Source organism: Schistocerca nitens, chromosome 6 (genome assembly GCF_023898315.1).
Source record: "Schistocerca nitens isolate TAMUIC-IGC-003100 chromosome 6, iqSchNite1.1, whole genome shotgun sequence".
Classification (NCBI taxonomy): domain Eukaryota; kingdom Metazoa; phylum Arthropoda; class Insecta; order Orthoptera; family Acrididae; genus Schistocerca; species Schistocerca nitens.
The window spans coordinates 493,595,176-493,616,275 of NC_064619.1; the positions used below are offsets into that span (position 1 = coordinate 493,595,176).

The following is a 21,100-nucleotide window of genomic DNA, read 5'->3' on the forward strand; positions in this document are numbered from 1 at the left end:
GTTCTGCTGTGATTTCCGTCTCCCCTCCTTGTCCCCTTCCCCATGATCTTACCTGACATCCCCACCCTCACCCTTTTGGTTAGTTCCTCACCCCTGGATTTGGATGGATCTCTTCTGGGATCTAAAAACCTCCATCACTCCAATTGTGTTCCATCGTTTGTTTTGCCCACTCTTACAGGAGTTTCAGGATGCTATAGCTTTTTGCACTGATGGCTCTAAATCTGACGATCAAGTGGAATATGTCTTCACATCTTCTATTGGTATGGAACAGCCATATGTGGGGTCTTTACCATGGAACTGATGGCCATCTATCAGGCCCTTTGCTTTATTAAACAGCTGTTCCTCACCTGAGTTCTGTTATGTACAGACTGAATTAGTTGCCTTCAGGCTATTGCTCAGTGTTTTCCCACCACTTCTTGGTCTCTGATGATCTTAGTCCTACTGCTCGTTCGATTGATTTCCTTTGGGTTCCCAGCCACATTGGTATCCTGGTTAAGGAACTAACCAATCGTTTGACTGGGGGTGGGGTGTACATTAGGTTTTTCTTGGCTAATTCCACTATACTTTATTTTGAGAACAAAGGGCCCCTACAGCTCTCAGTACTATTGCCAGTTTTAAACTATGAAATGAAAATGATTGCTGGCTGTACAGAAGTGATCTATAGAGGTGTGGCAACACTGAAATGTTGGTGTAAAGACATATAAAAATCATGTTATATGACTGGTTCTGGTAGATGTGCGAAGCTACTGTGCCAAGCTCACTTAACCATTAGATCTCTTCTTTCACTATAGTGTGTCTCCTCTGTTGGTCCTAACATTGAATACAAAGTGTCCTACACTGAAGAGAAATTTTTCAACTCTGTTCCCACTTTTGCTTTAAAGTTATCTGTAATTATGTCTGCATTACTTTTATTGAACAACACTTGTAACTCCTTGTAAAGATGATCAACATCATTAACTGAGTGCAAATTAAGTGGGGCATAAATTTACACCATTTCTGATGATTATATTTCTTTTATTCTTAATAGCATTCAGTCTGAGAATTCCTTTTATATCAACAGTTCAATTTTTAATTGCCTTTATAATGATGAACCACCTTGGTTTTGCCTACATAAAAAGATGTTTCCTGACTGTTGTTGTTACTAGAAACACAAGGAAACATGATCAGAAAATGATTATGATTATGATTATTAGGTCATGGAGTGCAAAAACTGAATTACACTGGATGTAGTTACAAGTAACAAATACATTTGACAACTAATAGCCCAGTGGCTCATACGTGGCCTTATGAGGATGCTGTCCCACCCAGTGTCACTAGAGTCCTACCGCATGTGCATGGTAGAACAGGTAAATGCAGTTGGTAACTGGGCTACCCCTCTTGGCTGCCGCGGGTAGCTGTGGCCAGCGGTCGGTGTGAACTACATTTTGCTTAGGGGCCTGAGTTATTTCCATAGCGGATGCAGGTGTAGGGGCTGATGGGTTACTACAATCCTCCATTTTTGGGGGTGGAGGTGGGGGGAGGAACAGGTGTTGGTGTTGGTGTCTGTGATGCTGTTACTGCAGAGACGTCCATGGTGTCTGTGAAGACATGTAGGGGAGGGGGGATGAGGTGGTGGAAGAGCAGCCAAAGGTGGAAAGGTTCAAAAGTTTTCTGATCTGTTTGGACCAGGACATAAGACAAAATCAATGGGATGAGAGCATCTCAATTGCTAGCAGATCCTGGGGTGACAGGTGGACAGGACTGGCAGTAGGGGGCAGGAGCCATCTGGATATTAGAGCCCATGATGAGTGGTGTTGGATGGGGAGTAATGATCGCGGACTGACGAGGAGAGGCTCTGGTGACAAAGACACAGCTACCATCCCCACTAGTGGAGGTACTGACTCAGCACAGTGTGAGGCACCCGTACTGGACACAGGAAGCAAACCCATTGTCGGTGCTGATAAAACCCTGGCTGCCAGTCTAGATAGGCATGGTCAGGCCTGCCCAAGCCCGGAAGTGGCCAGGGTCACTGACGAATGAGGTGTCACATCCATGGCATGAGGAAGGGATCCAGCACCCATCCTGGGATACAGGTGATTACCAAGCAGGAGATCAGCAGGATTCTTGGCTCCAATTGGCGTCATTCTGTAAGAGCTTAAAAGGAATGAGAGAGCCTTCTCAGCTGGTAATTATTTGACGTACTTGCATGCTTGCATCTTAAATGTTCAAACATGGTGTTCTGTCTCACTGTTAGACTACAGATGGAAGGGAGGCATCATGAAGTAGTGAATGGCATTGTGTGTTGAAAAGTCCTTGAAAGATTGCACCATGAAATGAGCACCATTGTCCAAAACCAGGGTGCAAGGCAAGCCTTCTATGGAGAATATCTTTGATAGTACCTTTACAGCTGCATCTGCTGTAACAACAGACATTGAATGACATAAGGAAAACCAGAAAAAGTATCAGTGACCAATAACTAGAAAGTGTCTAAAAGAGGACCAGTGAAATCAATGTGGATGGACCCTCTCTGAAGTCTCTATAGGGGCTGGCCATGATGGGGGAAAAAATATGCAGAGTGCCACCAACTGATGCAAACAGTTGCAGCAGACCACAGCAAGGTGTTACACATATGGCAGGCTACAACGAGGTGTTACACCCCCTAATAATGCCCAGCCATAACACATGGAGGTGAGCCAACAGTTTTGTGGAAGAGATCCCTCAGTGACATTGATGTAATAAGTGGAGGACCTCCCACAGCAGAGAGCTCGATCCAGGATGAGGAGAGTTAACCCTTCTGTTGACAATAGAATAATGCCATCCAAGAGGGGGAGGCAATGATGCAACACACAATAATTCCAATGCCAGTCTGATGCCTGGCCTGGTAGACAGTTGCACCACCATGTTGGATCCAGTAAATGACCTGTCAGAGCACCAGACCTGTTGTCAAGGCAGCGGCAATAGGGGAACTGGTGATGGGGATGCCATCCACCATGTGCCTCACCTCCCTATACACTTGAAAACAACTCAGTTCCTCCTGGTCAAACAAGGGGTCAGTGCCCATGGAGAGCTGGAACAGTACATCCACATTTGCATGTTGCTACATAGGAATGAAAATGGATCTTGTAATTGTACTGGGACAAGAAGAGATCCCACTTCTGAAGATGATGAGCAACTTTGTCTGGTAAGGATTCTGACGGGCAAACAGGGAATTAAATGAGATTTTGCACCATACAAGAACACCTGAAAATTTTTTAGGGCATAGTCAATAGCAAGAACTTCTTTTTCCACCCAGGTAAAATGTTGCCAAGCCATGTTGAGTGCTTTTGATACAAAAACAATAGGCTGTTCAGAGCTATCTGAATGATGATGGGCCAGGACTGCTCCCACCCTGTACTTGGATGCTTCCATTGCCAAGACCAGATGCTTGTCAGGTTGAAATGTTGCAAGATACAGCACAGAGCAAAAATTATCCTTAAGCTGAACAAAAACATGCTAAAAAGCAGCAGACCAAACAAAAAGAGCATGTTTCCAGAGCAACAGATGCAAGGGACGTGTGATAGTAGCTACTCTTGGAATGAACTTGTAACAGTACACCACTGAAGTTCTTGTAATGGTGGTGGCATGTTGTTCCAGGGAGTGCATGCCCTGTGGGGAAATTTTATGATTCAAATAAACAATGGAAGGCTGGAAAAATACATTCGAGGCCCACATCCTATAGAACAGTAAACATAGCACAGACGTAACACAGGTGATCCAACACATTAGCTTCTGTAACAAAGATGTTATCAAGATAGTTGATGCATTAAGGGACACCCTATGTAACTTGTTCTAAAAACGTTGAAAGATGGCAGGTGCTCTAGCAAGCCGAAAAATTATCTGTTCACACTGATAGAGGCCAAAAGACATATTAACCACAAGCAACTGTTTTCATGCCTTCTTCAACAGAATCTGAAGGTAGGCATCTGCCAAGTTGATTTCCAAAAAGAAATGATCTCCAGCCAACTTTGTGAACAGTTCCTTTGGGTGAGGTAAAGGGTACATGTCTATAAATGCATTAATAGTGACCTTGAAGTCACCATAGAGTCAAAGTTGGCCAGACTTGAAGAAATCAGTCTAATCACTTCCAATGACCTTAAGCAATTCAGCTCCATCTTGGCATGGTCACATACAGCTACTGGTACTGGCTGTGCCTAAAAAGAGTGAGGGTGGGCAGAGGGTTTGAAGGTGTTGTGTGATGCAAAATTGTTTGTACGACCTAATCCTCTGGCAAACATACCTGGAAGCTCAGAACACAAGGAACTGAATTCTTGATAAGGCACTTGGTCTGGCACCACATGGACAACATCCGAAATAAAAAAATGAAAAGATCAAAAGTGTCTAACCCAAATAGATTTTCCCTTACTTGCATCATTAACCACCATTACCCAGTGGAATGAACAGCTGACTTGTAAAATGTGTCAGCCATGAATTGGCTGAGAATACAAATGTGCTGTTTGTTATAGTTTACCAACCGATGATAGACATGTGCCAATGGTGGATACCAAAGCCTGGCATACACCTGTGAGTTGGATGGGGACACGGTGGCCCATGATGTGACTTGTAAGCATAATGGCTGATCCATTACCCAGATTTCAATGAAAAGTTTATTCTGACTTTCAGACAAAGGTGAAGACAATGATGAAACAGTATGAATATCAATGTCCATTGATTTCTGCACTGTCTCTTGAGGGGGTAGATATTGACGTACTGCCATTATGGGACCCATTCTTTGACATTAATAGCAAGAGGCCCACCACTTGGGGCAGGTTGCCTACTCATGCTGTATGAAACAAGAGAGACAAGAAGGAAATGGTGTTCACTGTCCATGCTGCCACAGCCTGACTGGCTTGTTACATTGCTGCTACTTCCATTTCCCCCAGTGTGCTATGCTCCATACACTGGGGCTGCATGCTGTCAGCAATGACGACATCACTTGTAGTCTCTGAATGGTGGCCCTCAGTGTGAGAGATGCTGTTTGATTGTTGGTGTGTACTATGCTTGCCATAGTGGCCTGACTGATGTCTACTGTGGGCGATAAGTGTAGAAACTGGCAGGTTACTACAACTGTAGTTCTGTCTTATCTTTCTCCTTTCTGTGTATTTCTGATATCCCAATTGTATCCCAATAGATATTATTTGATTCCAGCAACAGTTCAAGTAATCTGTCTTCAGTCCCAAGTGTCAATCAGTCTATAGTCCCCATATAGATTGTGTTAGATGCAATCAAGTTTTTATGGGAAATAATAATTTTCTCAAGTAAACTAAGTGTAGCAATGTGCAACAACAGAAATAACTGATCCTGTTCTAAATACAGGCTTCTGTAGTCATACAGGCTTCTGTAGTCAATGTGTTTTAACCAGGTTGAGTTGCCAATATTCCAGGAACTTATTGACTGTAGTAGGGTTTCCAGAATTAACCTGACAGACCTGAAGATTTTGATGAGAGACTTGTCCAGTGCTAAACCTCAGCATAGCAGAGTCTCAACAGTTTCAGCCCATCTCCAGTACTTCTATATGTCAATTATGGTCATTCAGATTAAATGCTGAATGTGTACTTGTGGTGGAGATTTATCTTGTTATTATTAATGTATGCATTGGCTTTCTATCGCAGAAATAAATGCAGTCTGCCTGGAAGTTTGCAGATGTCTAATCTCCATTCTGCATACAACATGAGCTGTAAAGATGCCCTTCTGTTTCTTTTCATCAAACTGTATTGAAAAGGGATACAAAATGACATGTGCAGCTTTCCTTGACTTTTCTTACATTAAATCTGTCTCTTCTTCCTGATGACAAAATTCTCTTAGAACATATGCAAACCAGAGATTCTTCATTTAGTATTTCTACTGGTTTCTTTATCAAACTTTTCTTAGTCACTTCAGTCTAAGGAACTGCTAAGTTCTGTTTCAAACATTGTTCTCAGTAGCATTAATATTTCACTCCACTAAACATTTCACTCCACTACAAAGTGAAAGTTTCTTTCTAGAAACAATTCCTAAGGCTTTAACTAAGCCATTTCTCCACATTATTTTTTCTGCCAGGAGTTCTACGTACACAGGAGATTTTTTGTAAATTGGAATGATGTACTGGTGGAAGTAAATCTGTGAGGGAAGGTTGTGAGTCATTCCTGGATAGCTCAATTGGTATGAAGGCAAGGTTCTGGGTTTGAGTCCCAGTCTGGCATAGAGTTTTGATCTGCCAGACATTTAATTATTGTCAATATTCATATCAGGCTTCTCATTTTGAGCTAGACAAAGAACCATACATAATCCCTTAACTTAAAAGCCTGAGATTACTTATCTATCTTGACAGTATTCTGTCTAGAAATTCAAACCCCAGAGAAAATCATTCCATCTAGTTAGTTACAAATATGGCTACAACAGAGCACAAGAGAGCACAATGATGCTACTTTGATTGGTTTTGCAGCTATGTGAAGGCCCCTCTTGGCTAACTGCTGTCAAAGTTAGAGGGGTAGATATTCTAGTTGCCATTTACTTGCATTGTGTAAAGATATTATACTCTGGTTTTCCCCTGCATTTTTTTCATTATGGAGAGTGATGAAGAGTTTGGTATGGAATGTAACTTGCAGACTTGCCCCCCACATGTCCAAGATTTTCCTTTATTGGAATGCTTTCAGACTTCAAACAAAGTGACTTGAATATCTAAGTAAAATAACTGATGATGAGTCAGTGAATATTGTAGTCCCTGAGAATAATAGATGTGCTTGAGATAAGCACATTACTGATTGAAAGGACACAAACAGTGATGAAATAAGAATCTTCTTTAGTATAATACCATTATAAAGTATTATAAAGAAACCAAGCAGCCAGATGTATTGCTCTAAATATCAGCTACTTGCAATTCCAATATTTCACCAGTTGCTTAGCTACAAACGATTTTTGGTACTAAAGGAATGGCTTCATTTTTCAGACAGCTCAAAATATGACCCTGCTGGTCATCCTCAGCCAAAGCTAACCAAAATCTGTCCCATTTTAGAAAATCTCAATAATAAATTCAAAACTGTTTGTACTCCAGAGAATGATGTCACCATAGATGATAGACTTGTTTTATGTAAAGGGAGATTAGGTTGAGTTCCATCTCTACCTCTAAGGAGAGCAAGATTTGGAATAAAGATCTACATATTCCATGAGTCCAAATCTAGCTACATATGATCTATAATTATATATACAGGTAAGGACCCAAAATTTGATGATGAATACAAAGATCTGTCCCAGTCATCTCAAACAGTATTGATGCTAATGAAACCACTTCTCAACAAAGGCTGCTTCTTTAAGTTGATAATTTCTGTACTTCTCCACATGTAGCAGATCTCCTTATTGATAAGAAAACTGACATATGCAGCCCTGTGTGACCTTCTAGAAAAGATATGCCACCAAAGATTTTCAGTAAAAAATTGAAGGAGATATGTTGGCTTTTCAGATGGGTAAAGTTACAACAGTGAGATAGAAAGACAAGTGTGATACGTCTATTTTGAGCACTATCCACAATGAAGAAATGAAAACTGTAAATAAAAGGCGTAGATAGATAAAAAAAAACAGCAACAGTCATATCATATAATGACACAGTGGGAGAAGTTTGTAAAGTTGACCAGCAAACAGCAAACAATCCAGTAACATGGAAAAGAAGCAAAAATACTATAAAAGTTTTTCCATCTACTTGAACTGGTTCTCTTTAATTAATTCAGCTTATACAAGAAATCTAGAGGGACAAGAAAGCTCTTGATTTATGTGTGGCAATGATTGAGAAGATGACAGCTGAATGTCACAAGAAGGAATTCACTTTGAAAGTAGTTGGTCGTCCATCCACAAACATCAGTCCTATTCTACTAACTGACTATCATTTCCTGTCATTTGCCTCAGCTGCTGTAAAGAAGCAGAATCCTACCAGAATATGTGGGATGTGCAGTAGAGTTTGAGATGCAAATTGGAGGAAAAATAGGACAGAATCATGAGATACATGTGTGAAGATTGTGATGTAGGCCTATATATTGTATTATGTTTCAGAACATTTCACACAACCATGAACGTATGAAGATGAGTGTTGTATGAAAGAGTATTATCGTAATTTATATTTTTTATCAAAAACACTGCAAACAATTTTGAAAGAAATTTGACTAAAATAGTCTGTCTTAATACATTTTATTCAATGTGGAGTTATTTTCTAAAAACAATGGGTAAGCTCGAGGTTTTAAGATAATGTTTTTTCACCATTCTATGATTACCATTTAATTGAATAATTGTCAGGCTGCTGTTTGAAATAACCTATAATCACAATCAAGTTTAAAGTTTACACACTTTTACAGAAAAATTGTTAAATTAAGGAATTAATTTTGTTTTACTACAGGGAGTAAGAGGGGAGATTGGACTCCAAGGAGAAATTGGTTACCCTGGCCTCTCTGGAGCACCAGGAGTTCCAGGAGATGAAGGGCCTCAGGGACCAGCAGGTAAGTGATACAGTATCATTTACAATTATATTTATGTCTATATTTGTATCATGGAAGCCACTGTGAAGTGCACGTCAGAGGCTACTTTCAATGGCACCACATATTATGCATTCTTCCTGTTCTGTTCGCGTATGGAGCACAAGAAGAATGACTGCTTAGAAGTCTTTGTGTCAGAGGATAATTAGTCTAATCTGTCTTCAAGGACCCTACAGGTTTGATAGATATGGGTCAGTAGTAGGATCCTAGATTCCTCATGTAATAGTGGCTCTTGAAGTTTTTTAAGCAGGCTTTCATGGGGCAGTTGGCATCAATCTTCACTGACCAACTCTCCTGTGGGTCAATCAAACCTGTCACCATTTGTTCTGGCCTTCTGCGTATGTGTTCAGTATCCCCTGTCCAACATATTCCGTATTGGTCCTACACATCTGGGCAATGCTCTAAAATGATTTGTACAAGTGTCTTGTTAACGATCTCTTTAGCAGACTGACTGCATTTTCCCAGTATCTAACCTATCTGCTGTATTTGATGTTTCACCTCCAGAATTTACTCATATGCCAACACGTTCATCTCTCTATGGGAAATAAATTTATGCTAAAATGGAATCAGAACTTTGATAAGCTGATTTGCGGCCACATCTGATTGTGTTGACCTGTGGTCATAAATGATAGCTTCTTTGTGTAATTTACCCCTCTACTGCCTTATGGAGTTGTCCACTGAGGGAAAGGTGTATGGTTAATAATCTTATTTTTCTAAAACAAGCACTAAGATTTCTATGTTAAATGGTCAACAAAACATATTACAGCTCCTTCTTTAATTGCTTTGTTGTTCTTACACTCGGTTCCAGTACATTTGTTCCTTAATTGCATTCACTGTTGATGTACCTTTCATTCCCTAGATCTATAGTGTGGTGGATGTAGAAACAAGAAAAGATTATAAATATGCACATAATAACAACCAGTGTCATGTAAATAATAATATGGCAAACAAAAACGCAAGTCATGAAAATAATAACAATGCAGAGTTCACTTTTGTAGTTATGGTCCCATGTGATGTTCTATATTCTTGTGCAAAAGCTTTGAACAAGCTGCATATAGAAGGAAACAAAAAATTCAAAATTATTACAAATTAAAAACAAAATTAAAGACTTACTTTCTTAGCTGCATTTATAAATTATCTGATTATCTAAGTTCAAGACTTGGATGTTTCTTGTAGTATCTAACAAGAAACTTTATTATTTGTTAGCAGGTTTCAACTCTTACATTATGTCAGTAATGGTGTACTGAGAGTTATCAGCATACTTATGTGAATATTAAGCAGATGGTAATAAATAAACAACTGCATGCTATAATTGGAAAGGAAGCATTATTTTCAAAGTGTGGCTGTTCGATACAGATAATTTCTGAAAACTCTGCCTGTGTGTATTTCTTGACTTATTTAATATCCTTAAAAGTCTGAATTGACAGCAATCACACTATCAAAATTAAAATATCCCTTCCTTGCAGCCTTTACACCTATGGGCACTGCATCTGCAGTGGGTAGTTGTGTTAACCAAATATTTTGGTAACTTTGCCAGAGCATTTACAGACAAACAGTATCTTGTCCAGCCTGTCCAGGAATGAGCAGTGACCTGTGACACCAACAACTGTACATCAGTCATTGATTAGTACTCCTCTTAACGCCCAATATAATTCAGTCCTCATTTTACCACTGCCACTGAGAGTCATCTCTATCATGCCTCTCATTACATCCTCACTCTCTGCATGCCCAGTATATGGTAATTCGTCCCAGTTTCCACACACCATTGATCTCTCCTCTTTCTTGTCAGCCTGAGTAGCCACTCAGTTGCCAAGAAGCCTGGTAAGGAGTTAATATACGGTGTTAATTATGAAGGAACTATAATTTTAAATCAAAAACAAGTGTGTGAAATCTGCAATAATTATTTTACAAATATTGGTGCTTGACTTCCACATTCAATTCAGTTAGTACCTCAGCAGCTTTTCATTGCTCAGAGTTGCTCCAGAGCACCAAAGCTGTATACAGTGGCAATATTCCTGGTCCTTACATAAATGTTTGATCTTCTTTATCATGATCTTATGCAAAAGCTGTTTCAGTATGTTGGTAAAGAAACATATGAACCTGAGAGATCACATATTGTGATTAGTTTGTATCATAACTCTCTGGCAGGATGCAAAATATAGCGGTTAGCACATGTTATGGCAAAACAATTTTGTCCACAAAGCAATCTTTCAGTTAGAGTGCCTTCAGCATTCTACTCTTGGTCTCCTCTTCTGTATTATTAGTATTGATTCATCTAATAACATTTGTATCAGTCTGGGAGTAAACATTGCATATTATGCCACTATTATTCATGCTAGCCATTCCAATCCATTGTTACAGAATATAATAACTGACAACAACCAAAAATTCATTATCTGGTTGAAAATATACATACTATTACAAAATAAAAAAAAAATGTCTTAATGAATTTCCACTCTTTGCAATAATCACCATCAATGATAGAACAAGTTTTCGTTGACAGTGTTACAATATAATAAGAGAGAATCACTAAGATTCTTGGAGTGTCAATAGATAACACACCAAAGTTAAACAGTTACAAGGAAATACTAATAAAATGGTTAAATGGCATGTGATATGCATTTAACATACGGATCAAGAGTATATAATGTAGAAACATTTAAATGTGTTTATTATGCATTTGTGCCACACCGAGAAATATTTATAATGCAGAAAAGGATTACTAAATTAATAAGAAAGATCTCTCTCCTCTCTCTCTCTCTCTCTCTCTCTCTCTCTCTCTCTCTCTCTTTCTTTCTTTTAGACTACAAAAAATATGTTTCACAATTTCTATATATTGTGTGTTCAATATATCTGTATTTTAGAAACCATTAGGTTTATACATAGCATCACCTGTCCAGTAAAGATTTTGAAGTTCATTTGTCTGACATATGTCAACCAAATAACAAAAGAAAGGGCATGCCAGCATTACACATAGAAATGTACATATGTTCAAGCTGCAAAAATCTTCAAGGATCTACAAATAAAAATATTGCTGCAGAAACTCTGCCTTTAATTTGTAGAGCACTTTATGAATGTCATCTTTGATTAATGTTTATGTTCTTCATAACATGCTGGTAGATACTGCATCAATTTTTTATGTTATTTTTCACATGCAATGTAAAACTTAACAAATAGTTCTTCAAATTTTTAGGACTCCCTGGTGTTGGTGCTGAGCAAGGTCAGAAAGGTAGAGGTGGCCTTAATGGCCTTCCAGGAAAACCTGGACGCCCTGGGCAGAAAGGTGCACCTGGAGAATATGGGCTTGATGGACCTAAGGGTATCTCAGGAGTACCAGGGCTCTCTATAATGGGACCAAAGGGATACCCAGGTGCTCCAGGTAAGAACTCCATTGTTTGTGACTTTCTTAAGAGCTGTAATTACTATAGTAAGGAATGCTGACTGTAACAATGCAGATAGTAAATAATTATGATTCATACACATAGAGACATAACTTTGTATGTTGGATCCAGTAAAATTCAGATCCCTCCAATGTATTACATTAAAAAAGATAAAGATAAACTTCAGCCAGTTATGTCAGAAAAACAGGAAGCTTATTCTTCAGTGAGAAAAGGAAAATAGCACAGTGGAATAAGCAGGAAAAATATATCTAAAAAGTTTCACTCTAATAATTGGATGATATATATTGATTGAAACAGGTGGATCATAAGTTATGTTTAAGGAATTTGTTATAGCATTTTTGTATAATGTATTATTTGAAAGAGATGCAATGTTGCTGCTAATAGACTCAGAAATTCTTTTTCTCATTATATACAAAGTTAAGTCATTGATTTAATGTACAAGAGATTCTTCAATATAGGGGACTTACTTTAGACACCCGCATAGCACAAAAGACTGAAATTAATTTTAATTTGTGACAACCAATACATGTTTATCACATTATTCTACAGAGGTAGCTCTTCCATCATTTAAAAATTCCACAGCTGACTAACATTTCTGCACAAGAGTAGCATGTAATTTTTCCATACTGTGGACATTTTCCCTTTTGGCTGAAGGGATCAGCAGAAGAAAGTACTAACCCTCAATTTAGTAAGGATTAGTCTGGTCACGCCAATGGATGTGTTTTCAGTTTCAACATGTGCTGGTAACAAGTATCTCCAAATGCACCACTAAGGTAGTAATGCGTAATGTACATACTGTTTTGTCTTATTTTGTTTATGTTCTGGTTTTTTAGATTCAGCTTAATATGTAATATGTTGTAAGTCCAAATACAATCTTGTGGATTAGTGCTTTCTTCCACTGACCTGTTCAGATCATTATAAATTTTCATAGTGATGTACTGTGGAATCTAAGAACAAGTTTTAATCTATAATCATATGAATTTTTTTTTTTTTGTTTCTAGTATCATACACATGTTCAGTTCTGTTTCCCATAAATAATTCTGAATTTTTTTTATATAGTTTCTTGTAGTAATAATACTACATTTACACTAGTTGCTTTCTCCTAAAAGATGATGTAATATCTTGCAACAGACTCAGAGTAGAAAACAGTATCATCATTGTGAATGAAAGACTGCTTAACTTGTTTACCAAGTAGTTTATGCGTGAAAAACCTGATAATTTTTTAATTCAAATATTCCCATGAATTTGATAGATTGCTTCCATAAGCTCCTGATTTCATGGTTGGTTTGGAAGTTAACACTGGTCATGATATATATATATATATATATATATATATATATATATATATATATATATATATAGAGGGGAACATTCCACCTAGGATATGTGTGTGTGTGCGAGTGTATACCCGTCCTTTTTTTCCCCCTAAGGTGGGTCTTTCCACTCCCGGGATTGGAATGACTCCTTACCCTCTCCCTTAAAACCCACATCCTTTCGTCTTTCCCTCTCCTTCCCTCTTTCCTGATGAGGCAACAGTTTGTTGCGAAAGCTTGAATTTTGTGTGTATGTTTGTGTTTGTTTGTGTGTCTGTCGACCTGCCAGCACTTTCATTTGGTAAGTCACATCATCTTTGTTTTATATATATATATATATATATATATATATATATATATATATATATATATATGGTTATAATAGAGGGAAACATTCCACGTAGGAAAAATATATCTAAAAACAAAGATGATGTGACTTACCAAATGAAAGTGCTGGCAGGTCGACAGACACACAAACGAACACAAACATACACACAAAATTCAAGCTTTCACAACAAACTGTTGCCTCATCAGGAAAGAGGGAAGGAGAGGGAAAGACGAAAGGATGTGGGTTTTAAGGGAGAGGGTAAGGAGTCATTCCAATCCCGGGAGCGGAAAGACTTACCTTAGGGGGAAAAAGGACAGGTATACACTCGCACACACACACATATCCATCCACACATATACAGACACAAGCAGACATATTTAAAGTTTGGGCAGAGATGTCAGTCGAGGCGGAAGTGAAGAGGCAAAGATGATGTTGAATGACAGGTGAGGTATGAGTGGCGGCAACTTGAAATTAGCGGAGATTGAGGCCTGGTGGGTAACGGGAAGAGAGGATATATTGAAGAGCAAGTTCCCATCTCCGGAGTTCGGATAGGTTGGTGTTGGTGGGAAGTATCCAGATAACCCGGACGGTGTAACACTGTGCCAAGATGTGCTGGCCGTGCACCAAGACATGTTTAGCCACAGGGTGATCCTCATTACCAATTACATCTTGGCACAGTGTTACACCGTCCGGGTTATCTGGATACTTCCCACCAACACCAACCTATCCGAACTCCGGAGATGGGAACTTGCTCTTCAATATATCCTCTCTTCCCGTTACCCACCAGGCCTCAATCTCCGCTAATTTCAAGTTGCCGCCACTCATACCTCACCTGTCATTCAACATCATCTTTGCCTCTTCACTTCCGCCTCGACTGACATCTCTGCCCAAACTTTAAATATGTCTGCTTGTGTCTGTATATGTGTGGATGGATATGTGTGTGTGTGCAAGTGTATACCTGTCCTTTTTCCCCCTAAGGTAAGTCTTTCCGCTCCCGGGATTGGAATGACTCCTTACCCTCTCCCTTAAAACCCACATCCTTTCGTCTTTCCCTCTCCTTCCCTCTTTCCTGATGAGGCAACAGTTTGTTGCGAAAGCTTGAATTTTGTGTGTATGTTTGTGTTCGTTTGTGTGTCTGTCGACCTGCCAGCACTTTCATTTGGTAAGTCACATCATATATATATATATATATATATATATATATATATATATATATATATATATATATATAGTTGGCAGACAGGTAAATGTATCATACATTCGAAATGATTACACTTTCAATTTTGAAGGACCAACTTTTATTGCAATACGTGGCCATGAAACATATGTGTCAGTTTAACATCAGCTCCCAATCATGAATACAAGTATTCACATGTTGTGGCATGGAGTTGTACATATTATGACACCCATGCAGTACTCTATCCCATGGTGCTTGCACCTGAGCATGCAGTTCCTGTAGATTGGTTGCTGGAGATGGAGTCCTGATACATGCTCCACGGCATTCCACACATTCTCAACTGTGGGGAGAGGGGTGATGTGGTTGGCCATGGCAGAGTATCCACAGCTGCAAGGCATGCTCCAGAGGTGGCAGCAGTGTGAGCATGAGCATTGTTCTGCTAAAATAGGGCATGGGCATGGGCATTCTTGAATGGCAGAGCCACCGATTGCAGAATCTCCACCATATACCATGCGACTATCACAGAGCCCATTAGGAACACTAATGTTGAATGGCACCATAGAATATTGGTCCTCACACTGTCATATCAGGCTGGTGGGACATGTGATGGGAAACCACAAACCACTCTTTGTTGCAATTTCCACTGCTCCTCCAGATAAGGACCTGATGATCATTGCCTACTAGGGAGAAGTGGGATTCCTGACAAAAGATGTTCTGCTGCCAGTCTGCAGGGCCCTATATCCATTGCTGCTGATACTCTGAGAGCCTGGTATAATGCTGTATGGGTATGAGTGTCAGGTCTTGTAATGATTGGTGTGCTGCGATCCCTGTGACATGCAGCTGCCTGCCAAAGGTACTAGCAATTGTGGGATGTTGCATAGAAGGCAGGAGAGTCTGCTGAATGTATGCTATAATTACTGTCAGTTCTGTTCACATGTGGTGGACAATCTGTTGGTCCTCCCTCCTTGTGGTGCTTGGCAGACGTCCACATCCTACATGTCATGCATGCATGCCCTCCAGTATTCATTGCCCAGCAACAGCAGCCAACAGTAATACCCATTCAACTATATGGCATGCATTATTACAATAGGACCACCCTGCCTCCCACAGTCCCACTATGTGGCCCTTTTGAACTTGTCTAACTGGGTAACCTGGTGTTGAACTGTGACCTGGGCATAGTGCACATTCTGGTGATGCTCTAGTGATGCTACCAGCTCTTGTACTTGCTGGCATGGCTGTTTGGGCCCTGTTACGTCAACCAATGAACATGCTATCATGGCCCCAGCCACAATTTTTGAGTGCGTAGCCGACTACGCATTGGCATAGCTGATGGTGTGCAATGTACCTATCCAGTTCAGAGTGGATTGGTTTGGTCCTTCTTGGTGTAGCTCTTTTGAAGATGAACAGTGTATTGATTTTAACTATTTTAGTTTTAAACTATATTACACTTAACATAGCTCAGAAATCCAACATTAACAATACATAACAGGTTTTTGATCAGTCCCCTCTTTCACAATAAGGCATAACGGTATACTATGGGAAGAGACTGCACATAAAGTGACATAGGACCCTTACATGTGAAGTACAAAGAGAACTGATAAACAATTAATGAAGTGTAAAGTATGTATATGAAGTCCTGACTAACTGGTAATATTTTGGGGAGTGGGTACGTCATAAATTAGCAAAAAGGATACGGACCGAAGACATTTGAATATGAGGGAAGGGAGATAAGATTTATTTTCAACTTCCAAAGATGGGAAAACAGTGATGGGAGAAAAAGGAAGATGCTCAGTAGAAATCATAAAAGTATTGTTACATTCTATCCTGGATTTTCCATTGTTTGATAAAAATCATAAAAATATAGACATGTTTGGAAAAGGGGGTAAAATGGCATATGACAATATACTATGTAGTATAAAGGCAATAAATGAGAATAGTACAGAAAACTTTGTCATCACAGAGTCAGTTTGTATGTAATTATGCACTAAAGTGTATTGCTATGCTTTTTTCCTTTCAGTTTGTTATGAATTTTCATAGCAATGTACTGTGGAATTTGTTACAGAATTTTAATCTATAAGAGGGAAACATCTTTTTTCTAGTATCATAGATATGAGACATTAAAAACTGAAATATTGACTATAAATAAAGAGAATAATAGTTTAATAGCAGAAAAGCAGTCCTGGGTGTGTGTAATACATCAAACAGAAAAACAACAAGACCACAAAAATATGTGTATGCATACAAACTTTAAAAACAACAATGCATGCATTATTTCTGTTGATCTCACAATAAACTCAGCCAGTCAAAAAGCTGTAGATAAATATAAATGGATGGTGGTGACATAAAGTAGAAGGAAAGAAGAAACTGGAGCTATGCAAGGGAACAAAATTGAGTTTCTAGTAATTGGCTGTCCCCAACTGAAAAAACAGTGTGCAGTCTGGCATTAGAATGCAACAATGGGAAAACGTTTTAAAATTTTGGTAAATGCAAGACAAGTGGCTGCACAAACGGATTATGAAACCAAACTAAATTATAGAGATGTCTTTGTGGTACGTTGGAATTAATTTTTTAAGCAGCAGTGAAGAAGAAATTATTAATGAGACAAGAAACATGATTCATTCAACAAAGAATGTCTGTGTGAGATTCTGGCTGATAGTTAGCAGAGTCATAAAAAAGAATGTCGGTGAGTGACAAATATATCTACAAAATAAATTGTGCCATCACAGTTCAAAGACTCAAACAAGTTTCTGTGAGAAAACTGCCTCGAAAAGGATGATGTGCGTTTAAATAAACTGGGGTCTATAACACCTAGAGGAATGTTAACAATCTGAAAAATTATTAGAAGCAAGGGGAACTTATATGGGTTGATGGGGGTGAAAAATCAGATGCTCTAGTTGAAACAGCAAAATATAAGTGCCACACAAAAAAGGAGGCACTACAGAATCTGCTTTCAGAATAAAATTCACAACATGAATGTCAGCAAAAGAAAAATTAGATATAAGTACTGCATCAAAATATCAAATACACTGGTAACAATAAACTGGAAGCAGAAGAACTGACTGAAATACAACCAGACACATTAAGCATCTGTGAATGTGGGCTAACTGAAAGCAAGATAGAGAATCTGACGATAAACAACTATAGCTTTGACAGTTACTACAATTGTGAACATAAAGGTGGTGGAGATTCTGTATGTATTAAAACAAGACAGCTTCTAAAGACTGTAAACAGCAAAACTAACCGTAACTAGAGAAAAAAACTTTGAAATTTCTGGTGTAGAGACAGATGCAGAATGTTTTATGTGTACAGATCACCAGGTGGCAAGATTAGCATCTTTCTGGGAAAAAAACATGCTAACTTACTAAAAATCAAACAGTGGAAAATCCAGCATGGAATGTAACAATATTATTTAAAGGGAAGTTGCCACTCCCTATATAGCGGAGATGCTGAGTCACTGATAGGCACAACAAAAAGACTGTCACAAAAAGACTCCACCACAAAATTCTCCTGCTATGCAATCCCAAATTCCTTGAACGTGTAACACACATTGAAACTCCTGCTTTGCAGGAAATTGAGCAACATTCACAATGCCACCTCAAAAAGCTCTCCACCCTGCTCACTTCCTACTCCCACCTTGGAGTACCACTGTCCATCATCTGTACAATAAACTCCAAACCTCACCCACATCCCCTCATATCTGACAAACCCTGTCTTGCAGACATACTACACTTACCCCACCCTCCAAAACTCCTCCCACCACCACCACACAGAATCAAGTACCTAAAATTATCCATAACACAGTAATGAACCCTTCCTCCAGAAGCATTAGCCACACAGAAATATCAGTCCTTTCAAAAGGCCTCACCTTTTGCCCCACTCCCAAATTCAATCACGCAGGACTTGTTAAAGACCTTCTCTCCTGGTCCCTACAGTGGAAACACTTTTTTGCCACCGACCCTACCAATCAGACTCAACCAAAGACCAATATTCAACCCTGCCTAACCAGTTCACTCCACCATCTACCCATGATCCACCCCCACTGCCCCCAAATCACCCCTGTTAACTTTCCAGAACTTCTTAACCTCAAACATTGCCTCAACATCATTCCCCAAATCCCTCAACATGCAAACCAACCTTACATCCACAGAAAGAACTGCAGTCCACCATCTAAAAACTGTTCCCGACCTTATAATCCTACCTGCTGACAAAGGCTACACCACTGTTGTTTTGAACCACAAGGATTACCTGGTGGAAGGACTCTGCCAGCTGTCAGGTACTTCCACCTACAAACCTTGCCACAGTGACTCCATTCCAGAAATCCAGCCGGATCTTCAGTCACTCCTCAAATACTTAGGCTCATCCCAGAACCTCTCCCCAAAATCCATCTCTCTAGTCAGCCATACCACTCTTCGCACTCCTACCTTCTACATGCTTAATAAAGTCCATAAACCTAGCCACCCAGGACACCCCATTGTAACCAGTTACTGAGAGAATCTCTGCTTCGTAGACCAACACCTTCAACATATTACCTGGAACCTGCCCTTCTCTATAAAAGATACCAACCATTTCCTCCACTGACTCTCCAAAATTCCTGTCCCTTTACCACACAGTGCCTTGCTCATCACTATTGATGCCACCTATGTGTACACAAACATCTCTAATGCCCATGGCCTTACCACTATTGAACACTACCTTTCCCAGCGTCTGACGGATTCCAAACCAAGAACCTCCTTCCTAGTCACCATGACCAACTATATTCTAACCCACAATTACTTCTCCTTTGAAGATATTACCTACAAACAAATCTGCGGTACAGATATGGGCACCCACATGGCACTATCCTTTGCCAATCTTTTCATGGGCCATCTAGAGGAATCCTTTGTAAAATCCCAGAATCATAAACATCTCACCTGATTCAGGTTCAGTGATGACATCTTTGTGATCTAGATTGAGGATGAGGACATCCAATCCACATTCCCCCAGAACCTCAACTACTTCTTCCCCATTTGCTTAACCTGGTCCTACGGAATCCAACAAGCCACCTTCCTAGATGTTGACCTCTGCATCAAAGATGACTACATCAATACCTCCGTCCATATCAAACCTACTAACTACTAGCAGTATCTTCATTTTGACAGCTGCCACCTGTTCCATACCAAGAAGTCCCTTCCATACAGTCTAACCACCTGTGGTCATCGAACCTGCAGTTGTGAGTGGTCTCTCTCAAAATATACCGAGGGTCTCACTGAAGCCTTTATGGACTGCAATTATCCTTCCAACCTTGTACAAAAACAAATCTCCCGTGCCTTATCTTTCCAGTCTACCACCACCTCCCAAAATCCCACCATCCAGCCACAGAGGAGCATTCCCCTCATAACTCAGTACCACCCAGGACTGGAGCAACTGAGTGACATTCTCTGACAGGGTTTCAACTACCTCTCATCGCGCCCTGAAATGAGAAATGTCCTGCTCACTATCCTTCCCACCCCCACCGTCCACTGAACCTACAATATATTAATCCATCCTTACATAACCCCTGCTCCCAAACCTTACCTCATGGCCATACCCCTGTAATAGAACTAGATGCAAGACCTGTCGCATACATCCTCCCACCACCACCTACTCCAGTTCGGTCACAAATATCACCTATCCCATCAAAGGCAGGGCTACCTGTGAAACCAGTCAAGTGAACTACAAGCTAAGCTGCAAACACTGTGCTGCATTCTATGTGGGCATGGCAACCAACAGGCTGTCTGTCCACATGAATAGCCACCAACAAACTTTGGCCAAGAAATAAGTGGACCATCCTGTTCCTGAGCACGCTGCCAAAAATGACATCCTTCATTTCAATGACTGCTTCACAACAGATCTTTCCCACAAACACCAGATCTACTGAATTGCACAGTTGGGAACTTGCCGTGCAATACATTCTATGATCCCATAACCCTCCTGGCCTCAACCTTCGTTAGTAACTGTCCTCACTCATCCAGCCCCTTCCCTGTTCCCATTCCAGCACTACACAGCCATCATTTCACCATCACACCCAGTCTTTTTACTTCTCTCCTTTTCCACTACTTCCCCCGACCCTCCTCTCCCTACCTCTCCCCTGCCCTCTGTCTAACCTGCAGCATTACACTGTCCACCACCCCTACCATACTATTCCTCTTCCTTCCTACCCCAGTCATTTTTGCTGAAGTCTTTTTGTTGTGCCAATTTGCAATTCAGCATCTCAGCTATAAGGTGAGTGGCAACTTTCCTAATATTGTAACTCACTAAAAATGAATACGAAGAGAAACATTGTTGTATGTGGAGACTTCAGCACTGACAGGAGAGAAGGATCAAAAACGAAACAAGAATTTGAAGAATTG

The 21,100-nt window shown here is 39.8% G+C and overlaps 1 protein-coding gene across 1 annotated transcript in view; it reads left to right on the top strand.

Moving 5' to 3' along the window:
- The window catches only part of LOC126263018 (collagen alpha-5(IV) chain-like), a 609,289-nt gene that overhangs the window by 531,182 nt on the left and 57,007 nt on the right, over window positions 1-21,100 (top strand). The window contains exons 25-26 of the mRNA XM_049959984.1: window positions 8,378-8,477; window positions 11,707-11,892. Of these exons, the coding sequence (XP_049815941.1) occupies window positions 8,378-8,477; window positions 11,707-11,892 (286 nt within the window). The remainder of the gene's footprint in view (window positions 1-8,377; window positions 8,478-11,706; window positions 11,893-21,100) is intronic.